The 25,449-nt window shown below is 40.2% G+C and overlaps 1 protein-coding gene across 3 annotated transcripts in view; it reads left to right on the top strand.

Moving 5' to 3' along the window:
• The window catches only part of LOC311071483 (NACHT, LRR and PYD domains-containing protein 3-like), a 54,195-nt gene extending 29,085 nt beyond the window's left edge, over positions 1-25,110 (top strand). For 2 of the 3 annotated variants that reach the window (XM_084095879.1, XM_084095878.1), the window contains exons 7-10: positions 17,833-18,006; positions 23,090-23,263; positions 23,347-23,393; positions 23,466-25,110. In XM_084095879.1, the coding sequence (XP_083952005.1) occupies positions 17,833-18,006; positions 23,090-23,263; positions 23,347-23,393; positions 23,466-23,998 (928 nt within the window). In that variant the 3' untranslated portion in view covers positions 23,999-25,110. The remainder of the gene's footprint in view (positions 1-17,832; positions 18,007-23,089; positions 23,264-23,346; positions 23,394-23,465) is intronic. The other variant, XM_084095880.1, reaches the window with a different exon arrangement.
• Positions 25,111-25,449: the final 339 nt, after the last annotated feature.

The following is a 25,449-nucleotide window of genomic DNA, read 5'->3' as shown; positions in this document are numbered from 1 at the left end:
ATGTCACATAACATTTACCTCAGGAAAGCCATTTAATGACCATAATAGGCTATAGCACGTTAACGTTAGTTGGCTAGAAAAAAAGAGCTATAGAGAGTATTTTGCTAAATATGTGTACTCGGCTATATTGCATGTTTATTATATTTTTACTTATATCATTAAATAAAGTTGTTATTATAATAAAAAAAAAACGCATTATATTTAATTTGTGTTATTTTTAACCTTAAATAATTCTGCCAGCTGATAGGGCTCTCTGTATGCTTACAGCATTAGGTGAGTTGTTTTTTTCTTGAGAAAACGTAATGTCTATATTGTGTAGCCTACCTAATATTTATCCAAATGAGTCAATATTAAATCAAATCACAATAATTGAATTGAACTGAAATAATAAAAAAGCGTAGCTTACCAGAAATTGAACCATGTAAACATTGTAACATGTTGTCACTAAACCTAATAAAATTCAGTTTAGTTACTAAAATGTTTTGACAATCACAATACACTTATTGTGATGCAAAAATCAATGGGACCCAGAAACTGCTTGGTTACTGACATTCTTCTAAATATCTTCCTTTCTGTTCAGCAGAAGAAATAAATTCATGTGAAATTTTTTGTGAAAATTACATTTTCTGTTTTTTACTGTATTTGATTAATGTTATTGTATAAAAAGAGGTTTAAATAAATACAAATCTTACAGACATACATGATTTGTATAAATTTTATTTCTGTGGTAAGAGGACTTGAAATGACTCGAAACTAAAATGGTAGGACTTTGGACTCGACTTGAGACTTGTTGGCTTTGACTTTTGACTCGACTCGGGACTTGCCTCATCTTTGACTCGACTTGACTTGGGACTCGAGGGCAAAGACTTGAGACTTACTTGTGACTTGCATAACAATGACTTTGTCCCACCTCTGCTGAATATACAAAACATACATACAATAATGAACATATCACTTATTAATCATTTATGAATGCATAGTCATGTTTCATAAATAATTAGTTAATCATTTACTAATCACTTTTAAATGACTTGTAATGGAATTTACAAAACATACATAAAATGTTAGTATATCACTTGCTAATTATTTATGAATGTTTTGTAAATTATTAGTTCATCATTTACTAACCACTTATAAATGACTTACAACTGAACGTTATTATAAAGTGTTACCGAATATCTGCTTAAACCTAGGTGTTTACAATTTGCTAAACAATAGTGTTTCATAGTAAGGAGCGCCTCAATCGCTTCAGTAGATGCTGCTGCATCTCTGCAACCGCTGAGTTTGAATCACTTACGATGTGCATTTCTAAAGCAAAATGTGCCAAACATTATATATTTTTTACACCAATCTCACTTCATAATGTCAGTTGAGTGTTTGAAATTACTTCTTTTTGGGATCTGAAGTGGCTTATCACAGAATGAGACAGACAGTATATTATTTTGTAGTATTTTATTCTGTAACTAATGCTATGTCGATTAGCATTGCATTGTACATAGACTTTTTTCTTATAAAAATGAAATGGGTTGAAGAACACAGATAAACCATATATTGTTGCAGTGGTGTGCTTATTGTATTCAGATTTAATAAGTCAAATCGTTCCTATCTTTTTTTTTTTTCAGCTACAGCGATAGCTGTATTAGGGATTTCCTGGAAGTTATAATACTTCTGTGAGGGATATTTGGACTTTCTGCGTGATGCAGCCCTCCGGCTTGCACTATAAATGAAACAGGCATAGTGTGTTCCCCTTTCAAGGGTTCCCTTGCCCACTCTATATGAGCGAGGATGACACACACTCGCTCTGTGTGATGTGTTTGGGAGTCAAGCATGCACAGGCTGTGGTTTCTTCCCCCCAGGACGAGGACCCGTTGCTCGAATGATCTGACCCTGAAGAGTTAGATGTTTTGGGCATCGAGGCAGGAGAATCAGAGGACTCGCCACTTCATTCTCTTGCCTTTGAGGAGCTGCTGGAAGTTGTGACCAGAGCTGTGGCCATCAGAAAAGCAGGAAGTGCAGAAAAGTGCTTTGATCGTGCAAAATTAAACCCATTTTGCATGATTAACCCTCTGAGGTCTAAGGGGTTTTTGGGGTCCTTGAGATGTTCTGACATGCCCTGACATTTGTGCTTTTTTCAGTTGCTTATAAACATATTAATGGCAAAGGTGTAATTACACTCTATTTAGCAAAACAGGGCTACCACAATATGTGAGCAACATATCACATGCAATGTTTATGCATGGTTATTGAAAAAAACTAAAGTTTCTGAAATAAGGCCACAAAAACACATAATAAATATGTGTCAATAAGACTTTTGACTAATGGATGTTGTCGCTTAGAGTTTTTTCTTAAAAATGATCTGAAAATCATCCTGCCTTATCATTCACATAAAACAATACATTGATTTAAATTTTGCAAGACACTTTCTGTTTGGAAAGGCAATATGCGAGTGGGCGTCAACGATACAACACCATCATGCATATTTAGTGGTTCACACCTGAGGAGACAATGGTGCCCGCATACTTAATGAGCCATTCATTCAGGTGTGTCACTGAGCCACAAGAAAGAATGCAAGAGCAATATGTGTGTATATATATATATATATATATATATATATATATATATATATATATATATATATATATATATATATATATATATATATATATATATATATATATACACTCACCTAAAGGATTATTAGGAACACCATACTAATACTGTGTTTGACCCCCTTTCGCCTTCAGAACTGCCTTAATTCTACTTCTACGTGGCATTGATTCAACAAGGTGCTGAAAGCATTCTTTAGAAATGTTGGCCCATATTGATAGGATAGCATCTTGCAGTTGATGGTGTTTGTGGGATGCACATCCAGGGCACGAAGCTCCCGTTCCACCACATCCCAAAGATGCTCTATTGGGTTGAGATCTGGTGACTGTGGGGGCCTGACAGAGTACAGTGAACTCATTGTCATTTTCAAGAAACCAATTTGAAATGATTCGAGCTTTGTGACATGGTGCATTATCCTGCTGGAAGTAGCCATCAGAGGATGGGTACATGGTGGTCATAAAGGGATGGACATGGTCAGAAACAATGCTCAGGTAGGCCATGGCATTTAAACGATGCCCAATTGGCAGTAAGGGGCCTAAAGTGTGCCAAGAAAACATCCCCCACACCATTACACCACCACCACCAGCCTGCACAGTGGTAACAAGGCATGATGGATCCATGTTCTCATTCTGTTTACGCCAAATTCTGACTCTACCATCTGAATGTCTCAACAAAAATCGAGACTCATCAGACCAGGCAACATTTTTCCAGTCTTCAACTGTCCAATTTTGGTGAGCTCGTGCAAATGTAGCCTCTTTTTCCTATTTGCAGTGGAGATGAGTGGTACCCGGTGGGGTCTTCTGCAGTTGTAGCCCATCCGCCTCAAGGTTGTGCGTGTTGTGGCTTCACAAATGCTTTGCTGCATACCTCGGTTGTAACGAGTGGTTATTTCAGTCAAAGTTGCTCTTCTATCAACTTGAATCAGTTGGCCCATTCTCCTCTGACCTCTAGCATCAACAAGGCATTTTCGCCCACAGGACTGCCGCATACTGGATGTTTTTCCCTTTTCACACCATTCTTTGTAAACCCTAGAAATGGTTGTGTGTGAAAATCCCAGTAACTGAGCAGATTGTGAAATACTCAGACCGGCCTGTCTGGCACCAACAACCATGCCACGCTCAAAATTGCTTAAATCACTTTTCTTTCCCATTCTGACATTCAGTTTGGAGTTCAGGAGATTGTCTTGACCAGGACCACACCCCTAAATGCATTGAAGCAACTGCCATGTGATTGGTTGATTAGATAATTGCATTAATGAGAAATTGAACAGGTGTTCCTAATAATCCTTTAGGTGAGTGTAGTTTGCTAAAAGCGGATCATTCATTCACACACAGAAATGCGATTCAAATTTAAACCGTCTTTTTGCGAGTTGTGGTAAACAGCGCACATCTCTGCTGTTCATTCATTCACACACAGAAATGCGATTCACTTGAGAATGAAAAAAACTTACTACAGTATTCTCAGGATATGTTGCTCCTCGAAATACCAGCACTTCTGAGGTACATTTTCCATTATTATTATTACAATAGTATTATTCCTCACAGCGCAGCGAGACGGTGTAAACAAGTACAATGATCTGAATTAACTTGATGTGTTTTCTTGAGCTGATATGGGGGCGTTTACAGTTTGCATGGATGCCTCTGTCATTTGCGTTTTAATAGCGCGCGCTCTCCGTGGGCGGGGTCATATTAAAAATAATGAGCTGAGATGAGAACGACTGACATCTCGCTCTTTCCATACAGATTACATAAACTGAGAATATTTGTTTTTTATAAAAATTACTTCATTTAAAAGAAAAGAATTCAAGCTTCATGCCTGTGTGTCTGTATGCCTGTTTGACTGAGTATTCGCTGAGTTATTGTTCATTTTCGGACGCATTTCAGAATTGACTTCACTGACAGAGAGAAAGCAGAACTCACATCATGTTTATTTTCCTTTATTTGGCAAAAAGCACAACACTTTGTTTTTATTGTGAGTATACACAAAAATAATACACACTTAACAGGATCGATTGATGTATGAAACTGGTTTGTAAGATCAAAGTCAACAGAGTATTTGAATTTGCGTTTGAACTGATAAGAAAAAAAAACGAGCAAATCACGCCGGCATGATTGTCGACCCCAGGGGGTTAAAGTAACTCGTAGATGCCTTCTTTGGTTATGTGGAAGAAAACGTGGTTCCTGTCCCAAGGCCTTGTGTTAGGAGCCCAGTGTCAGTGGAAAATAGTGACTATGGATGTGTCCCTCACAGGCTGGGGAGTGGTCATGGAGTGCCACAACACCAGAGGTCTATGAAAGGACCATCATCTTTTGTGGCACATAAATTGCCTGAATATGTTGGCAGTGTTTCTACCTCTGAGACATTTCCTTCCGGACCTTGTAGGCCATCATGTTCTAGTACGAACAGACAATACATCGAGTTAGATGTTTTGGGCATTAAGGCAGGAGAATCAGAGGACTCGCCACTTCATTCTCCTGCCTTTAAGGAGCTGCTGGAAGTTGTGACCAGAGCTGTGTCCATCAGAAAAGCAGGAAGCGCAGAAAAAAAGTAAGCTCTATGAGTGCTTCCTGCAGACTCGGAATCTTTCCTTTTTTCACTGATCTCCACACTGAATAAGCCTATGAGGCTATGGGGTGATGCTGCAGGTTGAAGAGACACTGGCATCATATCTCTTACCCGACGCTGCGTCATCCCTTAAGTCTCCGGCACTGCTCTCCATTCCCTGCCATACAACATCGGCTTTGGTGTGCAAGGCATATATGGTGGCTGGTCGGGCAGGTTCATGCCTGCAAACGATGGTAAAAAAAAATGGACTGCATTTATATAGTGCTTTCACAGACCTATGGCCACCAAAAGCGCTTTACATAGCCTCACATTCAACCATTCACACACCGACGGCGGTGTCAGCCATGTAAGGCACCATCCAGCTCATCAGGAGCAGCTGGGGTTGGGTGTCTTTCTCATGGACACCTCGACGCTTGGTCAGGTAGAACCGGGGATTGAACCACCAACCTTTCAGTTTGTAGACAACCTACATGAACCACTGAGCCACTGCCGTCCCTGATACACGATGGGTATCATGCAGGCATACCAGGCTGACCTACTGAAAGAAATGGACAACAGTGCCTGTCTCTCTGTGCTCTCGGCCACTCCATGGCAGCATTAGTAGCCACGGAGAGACATTTGGGGTTGAACCTGTTGGGCTTCGGGGAGAAGGACAGGGCTTTCCTCCCCAATGCCCTGATTTCGCCTTCTGGCCTCCTCTGCGATGCCATTAATACTGTCGTCTAGAGGTTTCAGGAGGCGAAACGACAGTCAGCCGCATTTAAACAATTAATTTCCCGCCGTCGCTCCAGATCTTGTGGGGCTGCTGCCAGGGAGCAGTCAGCCACCAGCTCCTCACAACTGCAGCAGCAGAAGGAGAGTGTTGATTCTCGAGCCCCCCTCAAAAGGCCTGGGGTACGAGACAGCACTATCAATTGAGCCTTCTAAGCCGAACGCAGATCTGAGGACTGTTATTCAGGCGAGGAAGGCTTTGGGGAAGAGGCCCTGATGTGATGCTCAGGGCTCTGAGGTGCAACTCATAAGTGCTGGTCTCTCAACCGAGGTTGTTGAGACCATCTTAAACACTAGAGCTACTTCCACAAGGAAACTTTACACTTTAAAGGGGAATGTGTTCAACTTCAGAGAACATCAGCTGGACCCAGTTAACTGCCCAGTGGTTTCAGTGGTGGAGTTGCTCCAAGGTCATTTCTCTGATGGGCTTTACCCATCCACACTTAATGTCTATGTGGCAGCCATAGCTGCCTTCCACACATCTTTAAGTGAGGGCCCCATGGGGAGGCACTAACTAATCGTTCGTTTCCTTTGTGGTACTAGGAGGATGAGGCCTGTTGTCCAAATTGAGAGAAGACCAAACAACGCCCCACGTTCAATCCTGCAAGGAGGTTCACAGAGAGCCTATCACTCACAATCGCTATCCTGGCAGAGCTCTAGGGAGTGAGGGGCTCAATAAAGATAACTCTCTCTAATGAGAGGAGGCCTAACAATGCTCCATAGTACAGGCAGTAACCAAGGAGGCCCAGAGAGAGCCAATTTCGGGTGGGAAGGTGAGTCTCTGACTTTTAGTCTATCCGCATTTCCCAGACCCGGGCTGCATTCAGTGGGCATGAGTCTGGAGGCGATCGATTGATTGACAGTTTTTCCCCTTCCGGGATGAAGGATGTTGGTTGGTGGAAGGTAGTCTGGGCTTCCAGGGGCATGGCATTGACGGTTACCCTCTTACTCTCCAGTGTAATAGCCAGGCACTTGCCATCTCGTGTGGCTTTTGAGTTTCGCTTTGCTAAGTAGTAGGGCGTGGCCTGCTGAATTCAATAGTGAGGTATTAGGCATGTATATTTAAATTGGCTAGTGCACCGCGGCAGCCCTTGTGTGAAGACCGAAAAGTGTAAAGACCAGCGACTCGACCTGCGAGAGCAGACACACTGATAAGGCACTTGAGTATTATTTTCTTGTTTCCTTTGTCTTCTACACAACTTTTCTTCTCATCTATTTGTTTGTGACCTCTCTTTTACATATATGTTATTACTACTTTTAGTAACGCGTAAATCAAATGTCACACGTAGGAGGCAGTACAATCCTAACAACCTGCGTACCTTTCCGGTGTCTTCTAGTACTTTATTCTCTTTTCCTATTGGTCTCTGGAATTGCCAGTCCGCTGTAAACAAAATTGATTTCATTACATCTATTTCTAGTCATTCAGGTCTCAGCCTATTGGCCCTAACTGAGACCTGGATCAAACCAGAGGACACTGCCACACCTGCTGCCCTCTCCACTAACTTCAATTTCTCACACACCCCTCGCCTGACCGGAAAGGGTGGAGGTACTGGTCTTTTCATCTCAAATGATTGGAAATTTGATTCCTTACCACCTCTGTGTGAAAACAGCTCATTTGAATCACATTCAATTACCATCACGGCAGTTTCTTGGAGAAGCTTGATGTGCTACTCTCATCCTTCCCGGAGGATGGTACCCCTCTCATAGTTCTACCAGAAAGACTCGGGAGAATAAATACTATAACAATTATACATTTATTAACAGCCCAGCAAGCAATATTATAAAGTTCTTTCGTGTAGGCCCCCGTCCGTAGCTCACAATCCAATGGTACAGACTCGACAGGGCGCAGCTGACCCCCCAAAATAGGTGGAGAAACAGTGAACCTGAAAGGTACTATGTGAAGTCATGTATTTATACATTTATGCATTTTTTTTTATATTTTCTGCTGCTGTATTTACATTAATACATTTATGCTTTTGCTGATGCTTTTAAACAGAGCGACTTACATTACATTTCAAGATACACATTTACATTCTTATCAGTTCTTGCTTTCCTTGGAGAATGAACCCATGACCTAGCGTTATAAGCTCCAACACTCTACTCCCCTTGAGCTACAAGAAGGATGTGTTGAAGGGAAGCAAGAGCTGGGAATAGTTGAAATGAGGGCTAACATGGCTACATATAGACAAGCCATGAAATCCGCAAGCTGCGACAGACCACACAGAGACATGGCCGCGATGGACCACACTGAGCCAGGCCACTTTGGACCACACAGAGATAAGGCCATAACAGACCACACAGAGACAAGGCCACGATGGACCACACAGAGACAAGGCCACGATGGACCACACAGAGACAAGGCCATGATAGACCACACAGAGCAGTGCCACGCTGGGTCACACGGCCTTGATAGACCACAGAAACAAGGCCGCAAACAGCCACACGGCCTTGGTAGACCACAGAGACAAGGCTGGCGATCAGCCACAATGGCCTCTAATGCCACACAGAAGACAGTAAGACTGGACAAGGCCGCAAGGCCACACAAAACCAAGGCCGCAATGGACCACAAGCCCACCATGGCCATTTGTTTTTTATATAGATAAGGCAACTATATGCCACAAGGCTGCTCGGCCACACGGACAACGGCCACTAGGCCACATAGAACCAATGCTGCTAAGGGCCGTGAGACCACCATTGCCATATTTTACATCCAGGACAAGGCAGCAATATGCCACAAGGCCTCAAAGACCCATACAGAGACAAGGCCCAGCTGAGCCACAAGGCTGCTAATACCACACATAAACAAAAAAACTCATAGACAAGGCCACTAGGCCACACAAAACCTAAGCCCCGAAGGACCATACTGCCAGCAATAGGCACAAAGGACAAGGGAACAATATGCCACAAGGCCATGGAGACCACACAAAACCTAAGCCCCGAAGGGCCACACTGCCACAAGCCACAAAGCACAAGGAAACGTTATGCCACAAGGCCACTTAAGGCCACACAGAGATGAGGTTACACAGAGACAACGGCCACTAAGCCACATAGAGACAATGTCATGTTGGCCACTCAGACGAGTAATTCAAGCTAAGACTGGTGACAGGATAGATAGAGCATGACACCACCACCAGTAGTTGCATAGGAATTTACCTGGAGAAATTCCGTTACTGCAGAGCTTGCTGAGCTTCAAGGATGATTTTTAAATCGGGTCTTATATATATGACTCGAATGCAGAGGAAGACCATCTGCCCAGGTTCTTGATGGCTGCAGTAGAAACACCACGTTCAGCCACTGTAGTGGCTACCCCGATCCTGAAGGAGTGTCCAGTATACTGGGAAGGGGATAGACTGCAGCTTTTGAGGATATTAGCTAGATGAGTCCTGAACCAGGCTTAAGAGAGAGGAGGTAGGATAAATAAGGGGGAGTGATCTGAGGATCTAGGATGGATTTTAAGGATTTTATCATAGATGAGAAGGAACATAATAAATTATTAATTTAGAAATTGTTAATGTGAAGCTAGATCTTTGAGAGTTATTATTAGAGTGCTTAAGAAAGAGAGTAAAGAAATTAGGTGAAAAGTGTAAATCAGAAAAAAAAAAGAATACGGCCAGGATCGAATTGTTTGGTTACTGAAGTGAATTCCCCTGACGCATAAATCCGTAAAGCAGTTAGAAACACGGCTTCTAGCAGAATGAGTGTACGTGGAAAAGAGACCATTGCGAACGGAGATGAATAATCTTTGCAATAAAGCAAAGTAAAAGGCAACCGTTTATCTGGGGAATTGCTAGAGGATTTTGCTATGCCTTTGAGTAACAAAGTAGCAGTGAAAAGACTTGATTGATATACTTGCGTAAAATTGAATACCTGCGTGCAATCTACTAATGTAGAAATATTTAAATTACGATTTCCATAAATATAGATGAGCTAGATGAATCTAGGAAGAAAAGCAAAGCATTAATAACGGAGACCAAGCAGAAGTATAAGCTTTTAAGGTAGAGGGAGCTTCGCCTAATGCTGCGTTCACACCAAACGCGAATATGCATCAAAATTCGCGCCTGCCGTGACCACTTTGTGTGCATTTGCGCGTCAAGAATGAAATTGACGCGCGTAAAATCAAAAGTTTGAAGCGAAATTTACGCGCGTCACACGCATCAGAGGCGAAATCCGGAGGCGAAAGATTCGAAACCTGTTGGTGGCCATCTTTTTTAGATGTTTATCGAGCATTAGCATTAATCGAGAGAGTCACCGCTCGTATATGCTCTGGAGAGCAGAAACAGCTGCGTAGGGGACCTCGTCGCTGTACTCGGGTCCACCAAACCCTCCGGAGGGTTTCAGGAGTTTCACAATTTGCTCCAGGAGGTAGGTTTGGTGGACCTAACGGTTAGGACGCTGACGAGGACAGCGTAGGCCGTATAAAAGGCCTCGGCCTCGAGTGGTCACTGCATGACGAGCCCGCGCTGTACAGCCCGGCGCGAGGTTCACCCTCTCCCGCACCTAATCTGTCATTTAATTTTTGTTTTGATAATAAATGGAGCCAGCCTCCAAAAGTGAAACCTGTCCTGTGATTTTTTTTTAAAAGTTTTTATACACTAAATTGTGTTTGTTGTCTTTACATTAGATTAATAAAGTTTCATATAATCTAGAATAGATATGGAATAAATAGCATTCAATACAAAATGTGTATCTCTCATATTGAAATCGAGTTTTTTATGTGAAATATTTGCTTTGTTGTGCATTTTAGTCATATTACAAAATAATGTATTGAGGCCAAACATAAAATAACATTATAAACTCTCAGTTCACCACGTGACAGCAGCAAGCAGGCTCCTGATTGGTTAACGCGGCGCGAATTGACGCAGAAGTTCAGATTTTTCAACTCGGGCGGCAATGAGGCGAATTCGCGTCTACCGCGCCGCGCTAAACGCCTCATTTCGCTAAGACCTCCAGATGCGCGTAAATGCGTCTTACCATTGGCTTAACATTGAAATCACTCGCGCCAGACGCATATTCGAGTTTGGTGTGAACGCAGCATTAGTGATTTATAGTCTAGCTGGATTACACAGATCATCTAATTTAAGGCATTTAGGGCATCAACAGACAAGAGATAAAAGCCCTGCCTTGAAGAAAGTTACTCATAGTGAATTTACGTGACCGAGCAGAGATGCATATACTGCACTGATTCTTGGGAATTTGGATAAAACATGTCCCACGAAGAAAAGTGCTAATTCTGTTGGAAATTAATAACATTTTCATGAATAAAAAGAATCAAGGTTAGAATCAGGGGGTCCTTTGCACATATGTAAGGTTATTTTATAGGTTTATTTTTAATTTGTATTAATTTAATGATTATATGCTGGCCCATTGCCTACAAAATCAGTTGTCCTCGGATAGGAGATAATCATTTCAACTTGATTAAAAAAACAAAACGTAATAATTAAATTGAAAAATATCTTTACCACATGAAAGAGTACATAGTAAATATTGTTCAAACCTCACTGTTTGTAGTTTTTAATACATATTACAATTATTTTGTGGTTGCTCAAAATGTGTCCCACATATTCGTCACCACCGTCAGATATTTATAAAAAGCAATAAAATCAGGCAACTACAAGGTCAACTTAATTCCTGGGGACCCCATTTTCAAACCTTCAACTGTTCTGCATGCTTCAAGATCACTCAAGCTCCTGTAAGTTTGCTAATTTCTCTTAGACTTGTTCATATTTTTGGACACTGCTACTGTCACAACCATAACATGTCAACACCGTCTCTTTTGTATAAAAAAACATTAGATTAGATTATGACATAAATGTATACTTTTTAAGAAGAGGTCTGAAGTAGATAGCAACAGAGGGAAAAAAAGATGGCTAATGTGAACAACTCATGCATATCATGTGAAAGAGTATATTTTGTCACCACCGTCATACGTCACCACCATCAGGTTTTCTGTCTGACGGTGGTGACGTACAGTCTGACGGTGGTGACAAAAACCTCCAAATGGTCCTCAACGAAGGCTAGAATATAATTGTTCATCACAATAAATACCAATATGGCCTGTAATGTTTCATTAACCTGTTTTATATTTGTATTTATGTAATTCTCCCTATATTTCTTCCATACAGGCCTACACCGCATGCTACTATTAAGCAATATAGCACGAGTGAGAGTGAGGATGTTCGTGGATATCCATGAACATCCTCACGAACACGAGTTTCTCTAAAACGCCTTGGGAGATTGCTTATGGTAGAGAAATGAACATTAAATTCACGGGAAACAGCTCTGCTGGACATTCCTGCTGTCAGCATGCCAATTGCAGGCTCCCTCAAAACTTGCGACATCTGTTGGAATGTGCTGTGTGATGAAACTGCATTTTAGAGTGGCCTTTTATTGTGGCCAGCCTAAGGCACACCTGTGCAATAATAATGCTGTCTAATCAGCATCATGATATGCCACACCTGTGAGGTAGATGGATTATCTCGGCAAAGGAGAAGTGCTCACTAACACAGATTTAGACAGATTTGTGAACAATATTTGAGAGAAATAGGCTTTTTGTGTACATAGAAAAAGTCTGAGATCTTTGAGTTCAGCTCATGAAAAATGGGGGCAAAAACAAAAGTGTTGCGTTTATAATTTTGTTCAGTGTAATTAGACCGGACCTAACTGCGGTATAACCATTGGTAACCTTCCCTCTCTCTCAATTCACTATTATGCCATGTTCATTTGGCTTACGTCATTTGGGATGCACATAGTGCACCTACTACCTACCTATATAGCACATACAATATCCCTTGTAGGCTATGCATCTCCCATGACTAAAGCCAAATGAAAATGGCATGACAACATTTAACCAAATCTAACATTCACTGTAATCCCCCCCCAATTTCATAGTCATTACTTTAGGTCAACTTTGACTAAGTATTTTAGGAAGTTATTGCTAGGTAGCAGCTATCTGTGGAGGAGAAGAAACAGGGAATATTAAAAGAAGCGGAGAGAGATAATACACAGTGAGGCAGAGTTAAAGCAGAACTCGGCAACTCTAGTAATTTCTTCGCTGATCTTCACTTTTGTTGTCGCGTGTTTTCTCAAAGAGCTCCCCCTACAGCTGTGGGCCGTATATTTCACAACACAGTCGTAAAAAAAACTCACTTGAGGCACCCTCCTCCCCCTTTCTACCACTGCTCATGTGCATATGTTATTATCGTAGCCAGCCGAGGTGGGTAATACATCATACACAGTATCATATGGCATGTGTTTATGTCGAATTACTGTAAAGCAGTTCGTGTTTCTCGCTTCTCGTTCTCGCTTCTTCACAAGACTTCCAATTTCTATCTTGCCGGGACGGTAGTCCCCAAGTTGCAAGGTTGGTTTTCCGCATGGGAACGCTGGGGGGAGCGGGGAAAGTCACCAATATCACCAGAACAGGTTGTTTAACCATCCAAATTATTTCTAGACAGTTTTATTAAGTTAAAAAAGTTGCCAAGTTCTCCTTTAAAGGCGGAATACCTCAGAACGGAAAGGCAAAGATGGAAGAAGAGGGTGGAGGAAGGGAAGCTAAAAAAATAGCAATGACTTGAATGAAAGGGAAAAGAGAAGTCAGAGAAAGGCTTGGAAACATAGACAAAAAGTATCAAGAGAACGTAAGAGAAAGGGCTCAGATCACCTAGAAACTCCCCCAAACAGTCCGGTGGATCAGGCCATACACGATCCAGCTCGGAGTAGGCAGGCTAAATGTTTATCACAGTGCTCAGGATTGTTATTTTTTGGACCAAATAGTTAAATAAAGTTGTTAAGCAAGAAGCCATTGACTTGAGTTGTATAAATTTTGGAATTGTATGTTGTAATGAGGCCACTGTCACCACCGTCAGATTAGTGTCACCACCCTCAGTTCTAAAGTCACCACCGTCAGAGGGAGTTTTATTTGTTTTAAATGAATATGCTTACAATATGTTTCTTCAGTGCTGTTGAGTTATTAAAGTAATGGTATCTTTTAATACAAAAAATATGTTTGTTAAATAAAAAAACATCACTTTTTCTATTTAGGCTTAAAGTAAACGTTGTATGATGTTAGATCTTTTAAAGGAGTACACGTGAAACAGTATAAAACATGAAAAAAAGTGAATATTTAACACTTAACAGCAAATATGTGTACTAAGAATGCCAGATAATGATTTAAAAACTCTAAATACATATTAGACCAAATAAATAAAAAATGATTTGCTTTTTATTGTGTCTGACGGTGTTGACAAAAACAAAGTATTAACTGGAAAAACGCCTATTTTATGAAAAAAATACAAAATGAGGAGGTTGCACCGATATATTGCTGAACAGCCAAGACCTTGGTCAATAATAATATATCTTCAGATTTTGTAATTTTACTAACTTTTTATTTTCAAAATTAAAACCTGTTTTAGCCAAATTCCCAAGAATCAGTGACTGATTAGATACAATGTTTTTTTTTTTCTAGACCTAAATCTTATTAATCCTTTTGGGGAAACCTACGCTCACTCTCATCCTCTCGCCTATCCTCTTTGGTATCATCCACACTTCCTCCACCTGATCAGCTCTCAACACTAGATACTAACAGTGCAAGTGATACACTTTTCTCCACTTTAACATCCTGCTTGGACAACTTCTGTCTCCTTTCCTCCAGGCAAGCCCGCGCCACACCCTCTGCCCCCTGGTTATCTGATGTTCTCTGTGAACATCGCTCTAAACTCAGAGAGGAAGTGGCGCAAATTGAAAGATCTTACTGACCTTGCTCTTTATCAATCCCTCCTCTCTTCCTTCTCTGCTAATATCTCTACTGCTAAAATGACTTACTATCACAACAAAATTAACAATTCTTCTGACTCTTGCATGCTTTCCAAATCCTTCTCCTCTCATCTCAACCCTCCCCTCCTCCCCCTTCATCAACCCTAACAGCAGACGATTTTGCCACATTTTTCACAATTAAAACAACCACCATCAGTGGCCAATTTACCAAACCACAAACTGACATACACATCTTACCAGCTAACACACACATTCCTCTGCTTTCAGTGGCAGAATTCTCCAAACTTCTCCTTTCCAATTGCCCTACTACCTGTCCGCTTGATCCTATTCCCACTAATCTACTTCAAGCCATTTCTTCCTCAGTTGTACCCGCACTCATGCACATCATCAACACCTCTCTTCACACTGGTACCTTTCCCACGGCATTTAAGCAGGCTTGGGTAACCACACTTAAGAGACGCTTTTGTTCAAAACTTACAAAAAAGGAACAAAGCAATTCGTCAAATATCAGTCATAATACAGGTTAGACAATAATAATAAAGTGCAAATAAACAAAAGAATTTGATGCACGTCATTCAAATTAAATCGTATATTCCACCCCATACCCGCTACAATTGAGAATCACTTTAAGCATGCAGATGCAGTTAAGACAATTTGATGTATTCCACTTAACCCTCTGGGGACTAAGCCCTTTTTGGTCTGTTTTCTCTATTTTTACATTTGGGCTTATAAACCATATGTAATGGAGATGGAACACCATGTGTTTGGTATCTATGGATTCAGAAGACCCTAAGCTAACATAAGAATGCATGTAATGTGTTTAAAAAGGAAGTATGAGTAAAAAATGTACAATAAACTAGAGAATTTCAAAAATTTAATTTTAGTCATTTATTACTGAAAATCACACCTCACACAACAATAGTAAACAGTTTTTCAACAAAAAATATATTTTCCAAACACTTTGCTAGACAGATATTTGTAATTGTTCAATCAAAAGTGTAAAGAACAATGAAATAATGAACTTTATATACAACGTTTTTTCAAAAAGCTGTCAGCTTCGGATTTCGCCTTGTCACTTTCCAGTAATTGTTCCAGAATTTGTTCTGAGGTAAATCTTTTACTGCTTGCCATCATACAAGTGTTAAAACAATAAAATAATAATGCTATAATTGCTAATATGCTATAATTATTAAATATTGCTAATATTAATAAATATTATAATCGTTCTGTCTCTCTCTCATATAAATCTCTGTGTGTAATACTCCGCTCTGTTCGCTCTCTGTCTCCTTCTCCACTCGACGCTGTTTGCGTCATATCACTTACTATAGTACCACCCCTTGCAAGGCTACAGAGTCCTCTGATTAGCTAGAATCCGTCATGGTAACCTTCCTCTGATTGGGTAAGAAAAATATTCCTCCCAGCGGCAATTTTTCCATTGGTCTTTGCGCGTGGAATATTCCTAACAACATCGATTTCATTGGCCTTATACGCAGTGGTATTATGCAACAAGGAAGTGTGTATACCATATACCATTGTTTTCAGCGGAATCTGAGGAAGACTGCATCTTTCTATCATTAATAGTTTTTAAGATAATTACACATTTGTAAAAGTATGCCATTTTGGGCGGTACCGCCCAATCCGTCCCGAGAGGGTTAATACACAATAAACAATATACAATAAGATTAGTTAAAAACGTGTTCTTCTAAAATGAGGGTGAGCCACAAATCCGTGAATACAGTTTACAAACCTATGGGAACAGATTGCGAAAGCATGGGCACGGTTTATGAATTTGTGGGTACAGATTGCAAAAACTGAAGGCACCATTTACAAATCTGAGAGCGCGGATTAGAAACTCTTGTGGGTACGGTTTATTAATCCGTGGGCATGATTTGTTAAAGCGAGGGAACAGTTTGAGAATTTGTGAGTATGGTTTATAAACTGAGCGGACACATTGCAAAACCGTCGCCACGGATTTTTTTTTTTTTTTTCTCACACAGGTGACTTCCCGGGCTCTGTATAAATCTGTTTATACACAACTTTTTCTATTATTTTAAAAGCTACACTCAGAATAGAAACTGGTTGATAGTTACTTGGATCCTGTCTGTTACCCTTCTTATATATTGGAATAATTTTTGCAATCTTCATATCTGCCGGTACTGTACCTTTCCCCAATGAAAGGTACAGTACCGTTCACAATATAGGTGATAGAAGGTGCAATGATAATCGCTGCATCCCTTAAAAACCTTGCTGGAATACCATCCAGCCCAGTTGCTTTAGACACTTATAATTGCTCTAATATTACCTTAATCTCTTCTACTGAAACTTTTCTAAAAGAAAAGGAGTTTGGCAAAACACCCTTTCTTTCATAAAAATATCAGACAAATTCACTCCCATTGCTTCACTTAGCCAAGGGGAGCTTTTCTGCTAATCTAGAAGCGATTGATGTAAACAAATCATTCAATTTATTTGCAAATTTACTTCTATCAAATTCACTCTCTCCATCATCATCCAATCCTATCTTAGTTGAGGTAGGTTCAGATTTTTCATTGCTACTATCTTCTTTAATACATTCCACAATGATTTTGAATCCACATTCTTTCCTCTTAATTTTTCATGAATAAAATTACTCTTAGCTTCCTTTATCCTTTTCTGTACTAAATTTCTAGAAACTTTAAACTTTTCAAAATCACATAAGTCCTTCGTTCTCCTATATTTTTTTTGAAAAGGCTTTGTTTCTATTATCATATCAACTATCGTCTAATCCATCCAAGGAGTGGCTCTTAAACTGGGTTAAACTCTCCCGAGAGCCGAACAGCGTTTTCTATTAGAGAGGTTAACTGTCTTTGGTGTAAACTTTTTTGCTTTGTAAATGTGCAGTTTACATTCATGTCTGTGTATTACACTAAATAAAAGGTAAATGATTAATATTTAAACTTTTGCATTTAACTAAGAGTTTCAAAGACTGCAGAACTTACTGTACATTATTTTGGAAAACAATGAGGGTCATATTTTTCAGTCAGAACTGATAATTAATTATTTAAATCATTAAGTAATTGTCAGTCCAGCTGTCTCAGTGCTTATTTTAATCAGTGTGTAATCACATTTTTATTATTATAGATTGTCCATCTGTAATCTCAGTGGTCATCATTGTGAAATTGTGGCATCAGCTCTTCAATCCTCAAACTGTGTCCTGAGAGAGCTGGACCTGAGTAACAATGACCTGTGTGATTCAGGAGTGAAGCTGTTCTCTGATGGACTGAAGAGTCCAAACAGTCACCTGCAGATTCTGAGGTATTTAAGATAGATTTTAACATGTCAGTGTGAATTGAAAATAAAAAACATATAAATTAAATTTTAGCAATGAGCTTCATCTTGAAAGTGTGTATTTGTATTTACATGGATAACACTATATGATACAAGCAGCAGTGTAGAGCTGTCTAAATTAATGTACTAATGTTACATCGCGTATTAAAAGATTGTAACGCAATTCAGAGGTTTCACCAGAGGTGTAAAGTCCAGGGGTCAGAAGGTAAAACTTCTGCCATATATTTTTTCCACCCATGACCTCAGCCAGCTGATTTCACTAATTAGTTCTATCTCCTGACTGAAAAACTGTGCTAATTAGCAAATCCAAGTGATTGGAACAATAACTACTGAGGAGGACTTTTACTTTCTGAACCTGGACTTTATACCCCTGGCTTTCACCAAATAACAATGCAAACACAATGCAAATACAGTAAGAGCTTTGATGTACTGTACATTGTAACAGCATCATAATTTTGTGATGAATGATTTCAATGAGTTTTGGCAAGTGTCTAGATAAACTTGCGTTCACATTGTTGGGAAAAAAACCCACTATCCTAGCATTAGGATAGTTTGGAAGGTAATGGTATTATTGATCCTGTATCGATCTTTTCTTGTTCTCATGTCACTGTTCACTAATGCTCCAGTGGGTGGGGCCAAAGCTGCCCTGTGACTGTCACATTCACCGTCTGTCTTCCTCATCTATCTCTGCACTACACTCCCCAGAATCCTCCTTGGCGCACACCTGCACTTACTCTCTTCTAAGTAGTAATCACCGTCACCTGGATCCCATCACCAGATCACCTTTATTTTCAGCACTCAGTCACTCACTCTTGGTCTGGTCTCGTCAATACACATCTCTAACATTGACACACAGACTCACCTCTCGTCATCCGGATATCGCTGGTCCCATTCAGCTCAGAGCCCTCTTCGCCGCTGGTCCTGCCCAGCTCAAAGCCCTCTTCGTCACTGGTCCTGCCCAGCTCAAAGTCCTCTTCGCCGCTGGTCCTGTCCAGCCCAGAGCCGCCTTCGCTGCTGGTCCAGTCCAGTCCTGACCTGCCCTCGCCACTGGTCTCGTCCAGCCCTGACACGCCTTCACCGCTGGACTTCTCCTACCCGGAGCCTAAGCCCGTCAACCTCCCCAAGAAAATTTTGGGCGGGGGCAATAAGTCCTCTCCGCCATGGCCACCCGAAGGGTCCTCTCCGCCATGGCCACCCGAAGGGTCCTCTCCGAAATGGCCACCCAAAGGGTCCTCTCCGCCATGGCCACCTGAAGGGTCCTCTCCGCCGTGGCCACCTCCTCAGCCTGCTTCACCGTGGCCACCTCCTCAGCCTGCTTCACCATGGCCACCTCCTCAGCCTGCTTCACCATGGCCGCCCGAGGGGTCGTCTCCACTTGGACCGCCCGAGGGGTGGTCTCCTACTCCGCCATGGCCCCCTGACCAGTCTGCTCCGCCATGGCCGTCTGGACCATCCTGGAGTCCGTCCATCTACACCCGGTCCACCTCCCCGTCACGGACTCCAGGATGCCCACCCCCCTCCCGTGTTCTGCCGTCTTCGGCGTGGGTCGCGCCTTGTGGCAGGGGGGAGTAATGTCACATTCACCGTCTCTCTTCCTCATCTGTCTCTGCACTACACTCCCCAGAATCCTCCTTGGCGCACACCTGCACTCACTCTCTTCTAAGTAGTAATCACCGTCACCTGGATCCCATCACCAGCTCACCTTTATATTCAGCACTCAGTCAGTCACTCACTCTTGGTCTGGTCACGTCAATACACATCTCTAACATTGACACACAGACTCACCTCTCGTCATCCGCATGCTTTCCCGATCTTCTTCAGCCTGGTTCATCTGTCATCTGCCATCATCACCTGCAATAGAGACATTATTATCATTGAGTTAAGTTACCATTGTTTATCTGTTATCTGCATACTCAACATTCTCCACTGGATCCGTTCCGTTCTGCAAATAAAGCACTTAAAACTTACCTTCTTGTCTGCTTCCTGTACGAAACCTGACAGTGACGTCACAAGTCTCCACTTTTTAGATCCTGTCGTTTGCTGGCCTTGGTTTCAATAAAAGCAGATTTTGGAATAATTATTGATTTAGGAAGTTTGAAAGTTTTCTATTTAATGATTTATAGTTATCCTAATTAATGATTTAGGAAGTTTTGAGTTTTGAAACTTACAGGGTATTTTTATAGTATAACGAACTCTTAACTGTCAAAGGATCAAGGAACATTTGAATTCTCAGTCTATGAACCCTTTAATAATTTTTACCTGAAGATCATGAGGTGGAGGCAAAGAGAAAGTTCAGAGAAAGAAAACAGGGAGTGGATGAGAACATTTGATCTTTTGTCTATCAGTACAGAGCTTTGTGCTTGAGATTAAAGCCAACCATGATGGAACATGAGATTCTTCAAGCTATTTTGAGGAACTGCAATCCGCACATTGCCAGTATCTTGAGAGGGACTGTATCCACAATAGAGCTAGTTTGTGTGGGCACGCTGGTGGAATGGGACCTGAATGAGAAGAGAATTTTTCCAGAGACAGAGGCAAGCTGAACAAGCAACTTTATGTGAAGGTGGGAAATCCAGTCGAGGTAGGTCAAACAACCATAACATTGCTGTATGTCATACATGTCTACTCTGATGCTGCTTTTAGATATTTGTAACCAACATTTGGAGGCAATTATTGATACAGGTAGTACTTATTCTTTGATCCAAGAGTCTCTGTGGACTCAGATCAAGCATGAAAGGGAGGTTTTACAGCCTAGTAGGGGTCAACCATTTTCCCTGGCAAATGACCATATTCAACATGCACTTGGTAAAGTTTCTCAGTGTATAGTGTATGGCCAAACCTCCTCTCATCGTGGGACTTGAATTTCTGACTCTTTCTGGGGTGAAGATGGATTTTTTGAGTAGCTACAGTATTTTACTAACCCTGTTGACTTGAAGCTCGCTGTTACATCACCCTCAAGTATACCTACTTGATACCTACCTGCACTAGTATAACTACTTTCCTAGTTTGCATGTAGCACTTCCAACTAGACAGCTAAACGATGCTAGTCAAGCTATGTTAAAGGAGTTGGTGAATACAGCGGAGGCTTCAAGAAGTGAAAAAAGACAATTGGAACAATTGTTGTTCAATTGGCCCACGGTGTGCACAGATTATTGGGATGTACTTCCGCCGTTACTCATAAGATCAATATCAATGACAAAGTACTGGTGAGGAAGAGAGCATATCCAATACCCATCCATAAGCAAAAGTTTGTTGATGATGAATTAGCTAAAATGCTGGACTTATAATAAAGTAAGGAATTATCAGATACAGTGCTATGCATAAGTTTAGACAACCATGCTAAAGTTGACTAAAAAGAGGAATAAAAAATCATCTTTTGGAAATTGAACTTAATGCCTTAATTAAAAAAATTAGGAAAAATCCAACCTTTAAGGACTCCAATTTTCTTTGTGAATGAATAATGTATCGTAAATAAATAAATGTTCTTCCTTAAAATACAGGGTGCATATTTTGGACACCCCTATGTTAAATTCCCATAGAGGCAGGCAGATTTTTATTTTTAAAGGCCAGTTACTTCATGGATCCAGAATACTATGCATCCTGATAAAGTTCCCTTGGCTTTTGGAATTAAAATAGCCCCACATCATCACATAGCCTTCACCATACCTAGAGTTTGGCATGGAGTACTTTCCATAAGATCATCTCTCAATGCAAATCAAACCAGCTATTAGGCTAACTGAAATAAAACCATGCCAATCTCTAGGTATGGTAAAGGCTATGTGATGATGTGGGGCTATTTTAATTCCAAAAGCCAAGGCACACACAAATGATCTGAGGTGATCCATGCAAACGTGTCAACGCCCACATCAGCTGGATAAAACACATCAAGTTTATTTTACATTCAGTTTACGTCCTCTTGCTTCGCTGTGAGGAATAATACTATCGTAATAATAATCCTGGGAAATATACCTCAGAAATGCTGGTTTAGTTTAATTTCGAGGACAAACAGATCCAGATGAGAATTGTAGTAAGTTCTTTATTCTTAATTGCTTTGTTCTAATCGTGATATGCAATAGTGTCTGTAAACCACAAAAATACTGTTTAAATATGAATCGTGTGTCTGCGTGTGAATTAATGAAAGCACAGATGTGCAATGTTGTTTACTACAGCTCGCAAAAAGACTGTTTAAATATGAATCGCGTGTCTGTGTGTGAATGAATGAATGGTACAGATGTTTACTTCAGCTGTAGTAAAGTGTGCCGTTCATTCACACTTGGACTTACATTAGACTTACATTAGTAAACATGTTATCTACTAGTTTAGCTTTTACCAAACTACATTGCTATACTGAGATGAGTAAAACAGATGAAATATGAATGTTTAGACAATGTTTAGACAATATTTCGTTGATTAGTTTTGTATATATTATAAAGTTTTTACTGTAAAAAAGACTATTGTCACATCAAATAAGCTTTTGTTCACCAATTTCTGCTCATATGTTAAATATATAGTGATGTTTTGTCAAAAATAAAGTAGGTATATTGAATTATCAACTAAGATGTTATTATAGTGTTTGTTTCAATATTCAAAATAATGAATCCTTAACTTTGAAATATGTAAAATGCATAAAATGCATACTTAAAAAAAAAAAAATACACATGAAATATTGTTAAAATTATAATTGTTGTTGATTTATATGTGAAAACTGTTTTAATAAAATAGGAACATATATTTACAAGGTAGATGTAAGCAACATCTTAATAGGTCAATATAAACCTTCTCATTAAATTATTTATTATTGTTTTTTATTAATGACACATTTGGGGAGAGGATATATTCCAAAACTTTCTGAATATACAGTATGAGAATTAACTGCATATAGTTACTAGAAATCTTTACCTTGGATATTATACAATTTGCATGCATTCAAAATAAGTCCTCACATTCTTGTGGTACTCTCAGTGACACACCTGAATGAAAGGCTCATTATGCAGCTCATTATGCGGGTCATTGTCTTGAGGATGATGAGGCTGTTTTGATCCATCTGTAGGTTGTCTGGCTGTATGGTGACAAAGGAAGGCTGTGGTTATGTGTGTTCAGCTCTGAGTTCAAACCCCTCACACCTGAAAGAGCTGGATCTGAGCTACAATCACCCAGGAGATTCAGGAGTCAAGCTGCTGTCTGACAAACTGAATGATCCAAACTGCTCACTGCAGATACTCAAGTAAATCAAACTCTAATACTGACATACTGAACATGTGTGTGTATGATGCATATCATCTTTAATGTGTGTTTTTGTGTTTATAGTGTGGATCATGGAGGAGAGATCAGGATGACAGCAGGACTAAGAAAGTGTAGGTCTACAAACACAAACACAGACACATCACTATTAAGTTATGTTACAGAGTATCTCTTCTCTTGTTCAGATGCCTGTGATCTCACACTGGATCCAAACACAGCAAACAGTCGTCTCATTCTGTCTGAGGAGAACAGGAAGGTAACACGTGTGAAAGAGCATCAGCTGTATGCTGATCATCCAGGGAGATTTGAGAAGTATGAACAGGTTCTGTGTGGAGAGAGTCTGACTGAACGCTGTTACTGGGAGGCTGAATGGAGCAGATGTGCTGAAATATCAGTGACATATAAAGGAATCAGCAGGAAAGGAGAGAGTGATGACTGTGAATTTGGATACAATGACAAATCCTGGAGTCTGAACTGCTATAATGACAGATTCACTGTCCGTCACAATAATATCTACACTCGTATACCTGCCATCTGTTCATCTAAAAGAGCAGGAGTGTATGTGGACGTGTCGGCCGGCATTCTGTCCTTCTACAGCATCTCTGACAGACACATATTCACACACTTACACACACTCAACACCACATTCACTGAACTCCTCTATGCCGGATTTAAAGTTTATCCTGATTCCTCTGTGTCCCTGTGTCAGATTACATAACACACACACACACACACACACACACACACACACACACACACACACACATTTGTAAATCCTCTTTCTTACATCCACTTTCACACAAATTTCACATTACATTTCTATTAGTACATATTAAATTAGTTATGGTTTTTCATTGTCAATCAAAAGGAAGTTACAAATCATACACACATACTGTTCGAAATCCAGTGGCGGCTGGTGAAAAATATCTTTGGTAGGGCTGTGTCATTTTCAGTTGGTTTCAATAGTCTGGTAACCACGGGAGTCTTTTAGCGTAGTGGCTCCAAAGTTGTGGAATGCTCTTCCTCAAGACATCCATCAAACATCCACCCTTCTCTCCTTCAAAAACACATTTTTTATCTGAATATTACTCTTCAGCTCACAGACTGTAAATTATACATTGTTATTGATATGCTATTTGTTTGAATCCCTCTTTGTTTGCATCTTTAACCTAACTTTGTAAGTGACCTCTGTATATTAGGCCTACTTTCTGCTCTTGGTATGTGTATTGTGCTTTGATGTTGATGTTTATTTTGTTCTATTCCTTAACCCTGTCCCAGTGGTTCTCAAACTTTTTAGAGTTGTACCCCATGAGGCTTTTAACATCCTTCTGCGTACCCCCAGTCTTCAGTCACACCTTTTTCAGTAAGGGACAATATTTGCCCCCTTAAATCGATTTTTCAAGTGCATTTTTACCTTTACAAATACCTTTATAAAATAAATAATGCTTTAAATAAAAAAATGTTAAATAGAGAAATATGCAATGATGGTAAAAACTAAGTGATGCTTTTAAATATTAAATTAAAACCTCCAGTAGGTGGTGAGTCATCGAGTCATTCATTCAGTAACGAAGCAAGTGGCTGTATTTATGAATTAATCATTGAATCATTGACTAATGATTCATTCAAAGCCACAGATTCGTTCACAAACTCTGCTGTTTGCTACAGTTCTGCTGTGGAGCTATTATTTTGTTGTAAAAAATGTTGAAAATGAACATCACTTAATAGTAATATTTCGTTTGTTGAACTGTTGTATAAAATCAATGTCACATTTGCAATTGTGTGGATCTTCATATAATGTGATCAACATTAAACACTGGAATTTGTATCGAAGTGAGCTTGAATCTTAAATCGATCTCCATGCACAGCCTGTCTATATTTGTTCTTCATGCTAGTAAGTGCTAAATCCCAACTTTTACAAAGGTAATGTACATTGTTGAGAATGGTAGTAAAGCGCGATTTGCAGAGGCAGAAATCTGCACGAGACCTATCATATAGCCTACACGCTGCTTAAATGCAGACAGTTTTGACCGCAAAAGATGAGGTAATTTGATCAGATGTCATGCATTTACAGCATTTTACCTGATAGAAATGCATGCTCAGTTTAAATCTTATTTTAACGTGAGGTAGAATTAAATGAACGGCAAAATTCAGCATTTTGTCCCCGTACCC

Source organism: Abramis brama, assembly GCF_963993115.1.
Source record: "Abramis brama genome assembly, chromosome: 20".
Taxonomy (NCBI): Eukaryota; Metazoa; Chordata; class Actinopteri; order Cypriniformes; family Leuciscidae; genus Abramis; species Abramis brama.
Note: the sequence above shows the minus strand (reverse complement) of the source record. Positions and strands in the feature narration are given on the sequence as shown.